This window comes from Lepidochelys kempii, chromosome 1 (genome assembly GCF_965140285.1).
Source record: "Lepidochelys kempii isolate rLepKem1 chromosome 1, rLepKem1.hap1, whole genome shotgun sequence".
NCBI classification, from domain to species: domain Eukaryota; kingdom Metazoa; phylum Chordata; order Testudines; family Cheloniidae; genus Lepidochelys; species Lepidochelys kempii.
The window spans coordinates 222,350,953-222,356,952 of record NC_136380.1 but is presented as its reverse complement, the minus strand read 5'-3'; the positions used below and the strand labels follow the sequence as shown (position 1 = coordinate 222,356,952).

Sequence of the window (6,000 nt, the reverse complement as noted above, 5' to 3'; positions counted from 1 at the left end):
AAGCTTCACTTTACACACATATGCACAAAAAGTAAAGAGTCAACATTCAACCTGGACTTGTCATTTCCTAATTTAAATGCTTGATTTTCCTCAGTGTACATTTTAAAAAAAACAAAAACAAAAAAAAAACCCCAAAAACCAAAGCACTGTATAGCTAATGTAGCAAAGTTGACAATAACATGGGAAGCCAAGCTTTTAGTTAAGCATTTTGCTTTTAAGCTCTGACCCTTACTATGGTTGGCAACCCTTCTGGATTGTCCTGGAGTCTCCAGGAATTCGAGATTAATCTTTTTAATTAAAGAGTGTTATATGATGAACCCTCCAGGAATATGTCCAACCAAACCTGGCAACCCCATTAAATGCTGCCTTAATTTACCTTTTCGCATTTTACAGTAGAACCTTGCGAAGCTCATCCCTTGTATCATTTTGGTGTGAGCGAGTTACAAGTGAGTACAGTAGTTGCTACCACTTGAGTAGTGTTCATTTTGTGATAGATGCCAGCTACTTTTGTTTGTGAATTATTGAATTTTTGCTAACAGTGAGTTAACACTTGAGGTAAAGAGAGAAAAAGCATCCGATAAAGTGAGCTGTAGCTCACGAAAGCTTATGCTCAAATAAATTGGTTAGTCTCTAAGGTGCCACAAGTCCTCCTTTTCTTCATGGACAGAGCTGTTTGCCAAATGTAACTGTGTGCTTTTAACTCACTGTGTTAAAATGAAGCATTTTCACTTTCAAAGAGCCACTCTTCAGGTCTAAGAGGTGGAAAAGACTGGAAATTCTTTGGGTCAGGGACTGTCTTTTTGTTATATTTGTACACTACCTAGCACATAGGAGCCCCCATCATGGGCTCGGACCCCTAGGCACTGTAATATAAATTGTAATAGGTTCCACCCAAAGGGTGGCCTTGACACACTTACATTAAACTGAAAGAAGGCGCTTAGCTTTATGCTACCCATTTAATGTTAATTATCGCAATGCTGTAATAATGCTAATAGGTCAGATGGCCTCTCACTGCCAGCTATTCTCCCCCCATCATGTCACCCTTATCAAGAAAGGGGTGAGGGGAAAAGGGATGAGGTGCAGGTTTCTCCAAGCAGAAACTTGTGCAGGTTCAGTCTCCAAACCTTCTGTGCGCAGACTGCTGACAACACGGTTTAATGGAGGGCGCATGCATGTGGGCAAGATTAAGAACCTAATCACTCCGCATTTCAGGTCTTAATCTTTATTAAGTATCAAATTGTCTTCAACATAAATTACATCCTGATTATGATGAGTTTCAAGAAACCAGACAGCCATTTAAGGACAAATTGTTTTATGTACAATATCTTTGACTTTGGTCTAACAAATATAGTACCCTTTACCACTGGATTTTTTTAAATCTTTATAAACATAAAAAGCAATAAGTAAAACATCAGTACCAAATAAAGCATTAAAAAAGGTAACAAATATATAATTTTAGAAATGCTTTAAGAATGCTAAAGTTAATAACAGACATTTCTAGAGTGCAGAGATCTTCTTCGTTATATCCCTTAAACCATTTCTCTGGTTCTGCGGATAGCACAGCAGAGGATCATACTGAAGATCATGCCAAAGATCTGGAAAAGGAAAGCAGACTCAATTAGAATACATTATAAGATTAGCTTTCTGGTGATGCAGCGCTCCTAAAAACGTAAGTGTGGGTGCTCTTGCTCTCTCTGGCCTATAGGCCGTGTTCTTTTTCACAGCTATTTATTCCCTACCCACCTCTCCCCTTTAAGAGCCCTCCCACCCCCCCATTATAAAAGCCACCACCATGACCTCTCTTTGATCTTAAGGGCAAGGGAAGGCACAAAAGCACTCTCCCCTGAGAGAGGAGTAGATAACCTGAGGTGCCCTCTGTAAAAAGGTCCCCACCCCAATCTTGGGCAGCAGCGTGTGGAGGGCTATCAGGTTGTGCGTTGTTCAGCTACGCTAGGAAGTGCAGACTTTCCACCAATTTCTTTGGAGACAGCATGCAGGATTTAAGTGAGTTATTAAAAACAGTTGTTCTTAATACAGCTTAGTCTCATTCTCTGCCTGGCACAAATTTCCAAGTGCCTGAGCACTATATTACCCATGAGAGGAGGCAAGATACTTTAACTTCAAACTAATTTTTTAAAAATTCATTTTCTTAGTCCAGTTTTCATGATGTGACTGGCTGGGTAAACAGCTAGCAAGGAAGAAGGGGAACATACTAGTATCAGACTTTTCTCTGGGGTGGAGTGGGAGAGGAAAAAGATGCAGTTGTATTATAGTCAAAGTATCAGTCTTCAATTAAACCTCTCAAGTAAAACACAAAGGGAAAAAGTACACAATTTTTGCTCTTGGCTCACAATTCTAGGGTCCCTAGGGTCTAGAGTATTTACAGTGAAAACCAAAGCATATCTGTAAATACCATTTGCTCAGATGGCAGACTACATAGTTTAAATCAACACAAGGCACACTCTGTTGTACTGCAATCATAGAGGCAGGATTGTTCTTGGTGACATTTGTGTGTGAGGAAGGAGGAGAGGAGGATTAGATCCTCAGTGTAAGGTATCAGATCAGTGGAAAAAGCACATCTTAACTTGAGAAGGCCATCATAATTTCCCATCAGATTCAATTGACCGAAAACATCAAGAAACTTACCATTACCACAGCGATACCAATGCCAACTGCTCCAATCACATTCAATTTAGAAGTAAAGACCTCCTCAATGGCTGTAGGGCACGACTGAAAAGAAGAAGAAAAAAGGTGCGTGTGTGGGGGAGGGGGGGAAGCTTATCTTAAATATTCTTTTACCTATGTGCAGTTTTGGCTTTTACAAAAGTATGTGGTGCTATGAGCAGCACTACACGGTGACCTGATCAGACAGCACATGCTGAACCTGATCCAACTACAACAGAAGCCAATATTTATCTCCGGAAACTGGCCTGCAAAGAATGGTGGGAAAGGGGAAGCAGGTTGCCTTTAAAAATGGATGCCACAATTCTCCCCCCTGCCCCCTTGCTTCTCTTGTACACTACAACTTTCAGGTCTTTTCTACCCTAAAAGAAAAAGGCCTTGTCTAGGGTAGGCTTTTCCCACACTAGAATTTCCAGCCCATATTGCCAATGATTTAGCAACAATGGTGGAAGTACTAGTGTGTACACGTTACCAGCAGCTGCTAACTTTTTAGCTGACACATTGCCAAACCCTGCTTGGAGCAGCCCTATACAACATAGTTGTTAATACTGTAGTGGCTGACCTGTGCTAGCACTTGAACTGTTACTACAGTTTTAAAATAAGTGTCTTGTGTACACAACTCATGGTAACTGGAGAATTAGTGAAACTGTGACATCACAAGTGACTGAAAGCCAAGCAACTGTGGTCTCATCTGTATTCAGAGTTGCACCTAACTAAATGTGTTGTTTTAAACTAGTTAAACCAATGCAAAGCCCTATGTGGATCCTATGCAATGAGCTAAAGCACTGTTTTGTTCCAAAATTTAGGATTCAAAGCTCATTTCCCACAGTGGTTAGCCCTGTTTTAGGCCAGAAGTTTTGTTGAGCTAAAGAAGCAGGGTTTCTGTAATGACTTAATACAAAAAACACACAGGAATAGGTCATTAGCTTACTCCAAAGGCTTTACCAAGACATCCAGTGGACTGCGATTAGTCTAGCTCAGTGGTTCTCAACCTATTTACCATTGTGGACTGCATACACGCGTTATGTGGGCTGCATCCAATACAACCTGTATGGCCCTGAAGATGAGACATGGGACACAACTATGTGCCGATTGGGCCGCAAGCGGCCCACAGTTTGAGAACCACTGGTTTTGACCTGTTTGGCACAGGTTACCCTGCCAGGAGTTATGCCCTCACCAGCACAGCTCTCAGGTTATAGGGAAGTCTTACACTCCAAATTAAACTTCAGATATTTAACACCATTGTAAAGTCAGTCTTACAATACGGTGCTGAAATTTGGAGACTTAAGACCTTACTAATCTAAACTCCAAGTTTTCATAAAAAGCTACCTTCGACAAATCCTCAATATCAGATGGCCAAAAAGTAAAATAAATAAATTAAAAAAAAGAAAAGAAAAAAAATATCACACATTAACACCACTATTAGAGAATGAAACAGAAATGGAGAAGACAGGAAACGACCAAATGAAAATGGAAATGGCTAAGACATACATGGAGGAAACACCTGAGCATCATAAGAGAGGCATTAATCTGAAACCCCCAGGACAAGAAGGGGATGAGGTGGGCCATGGATAAAACATGGAAACACAACAGAAAGCTACCAAAAATGACACTGGAAGAAGCTAAGACTGCAGCAGGAGACCGGCAAAGATGGAAGTCAGTGGTGAAGGCCCTATGTTCTGCATGGAATACAGAGGCATAAGAAAGAGAGAGAAAGAGGCCTGAAATTTTAACTCCCATTAAAAAAAAAAATTGGAGAAGGTTGCACTTAGATGCTTTCTTTCTCCCTATTTGAGGTACATAAAAGTAACTGTATAATCTATACTATTAGTGGTAACAGGCATCATATCACTAGAACATGTGCTAGCACAGTGAGCCGAATGTTTAAAATAAATAAGATTCAAAATTCTACCATTTATCTGGTTTCTGGTCTCCCCGCTCCCTGACCCCCAGCAACCCTTGAACACTCCCCTGTAGCCCTCTGAATTCCAACTGACTCACGCAAGCATCCCGTGCTTTTAAGCGGAACTGTGAGGACACGTGAAGCTGCTAGTCCTTACAGAGCATTCTAAGTTGTGGTTCTAATTCGTATTGCTTCACGTTGTGGGACACCACATGCTTGTAGTAACCCAAACAATGGGTGGAATTCAGTAGCACCTAGAGGATACAAGTGCCACAAAAAGTCAGGAGCACAGTTTTATAGCTGCATCAGCTAAATTGAAGGCGTTGATAGAATTCATGTTAATCAGGAAGGAAATATGGTTGATGTACAATACTGTATCTGTACATCCGAGAGTCTCACATGGATTTTACTTGAAAAGTTAATGCATATTAGCGCCCATAAATACATGGATTAAAAGCTGGCAGAAGGAATTTCAGCGGCAGTGTAGAGAGTAGTTTTGGTTTCTTTAAAAGAGAAAAGAATTTGTTGGAATGATGGGAAGGATAAAAGGCTGAGTGGTCCAGAAGGATCCTACAGGGATCTGTATTAATCTCAACTGCTGTGGCACCTTTCACTAGGAGGGTGGTGATTTCACTGGGAATGGGTTACCTAGGGAGGTGGTGGAATCTCCTTCCTTAGATATTTTTAAGGTCAGGCTTGACAAAGCCCTGGCTGGGATGATTTAGTTGGGGATTGGTCCTGCTTTGAGCAGGGGGTTGGACTAGATGACCTCCTGGAGGTCCCTTCCAGCCCTGATATTCTATGATGATTTCATGGGGTAGCCAGAGCCGAAGAGCACTTGCTCCATATGATGTGCTCACCTAGAGGAAGCCCACCAATTTCCTCCAAGGATAGTGCTATTTTTCCCCTCTCATTAAATTAAGACCTGCCGTTTCATTTTCACATGCTCTGTTCATCCCAGCTGCAGAGCTATGGCTGCAAAGCCACAGTGCAGCATTGCCGCGGACCCTTTGAGGAAGGGGTGTGGAGCAGGAAGAGGAAAAAGGGTTGTGAAGACCTGAACACGAGCATGCAGACGCTCTGGGTGAAATCATGACCCGCTGAAGTCAGTGGCACAACTCCCATTAATTTCAATGTGTATACGACTCACGTTGCACAGGCATGTGATCAGGATTTTCTACTAGTCCTTAGGAGGCTGCATGCTTTGCCATTTCCAGACTGGTAGTATAGCCCCCCCCACCCGTCCATCACAACTAGATACAAGTGGCTCTGCATCCTGGATATCAAACAAACAACCAACCAACCACCAACCCTGGGGGGGGGGGGGGGGAGGAGAGGGAGAAGGAGGGAGTCTTCCCAGGGAAGGGGATTATCTCACCCATAGTTCATTATCCAGAAGTGTGCTTCTCTAGTCT

The 6,000-nt window shown here is 42.1% G+C and overlaps 1 protein-coding gene across 2 annotated transcripts in view; it reads right to left on the bottom strand.

The window, feature by feature from the left end:
• Positions 1-1,206: 1,206 nt before the first annotated feature.
• CD9 (CD9 molecule) overlaps positions 1,207-6,000 on the bottom strand; it is a 32,688-nt gene continuing 27,894 nt past the window's right edge. For both annotated transcript variants that reach the window (XM_073315059.2, XM_073315070.1), the window contains exons 7-8: positions 2,647-2,730; positions 1,207-1,595 (exon numbers count right to left, since the gene is read on the bottom strand). In XM_073315059.2, coding sequence (XP_073171160.1) covers positions 1,530-1,595; positions 2,647-2,730 — 150 coding nt within the window. In that variant the 3' untranslated portion in view covers positions 1,207-1,529. The remainder of the gene's footprint in view (positions 1,596-2,646; positions 2,731-6,000) is intronic.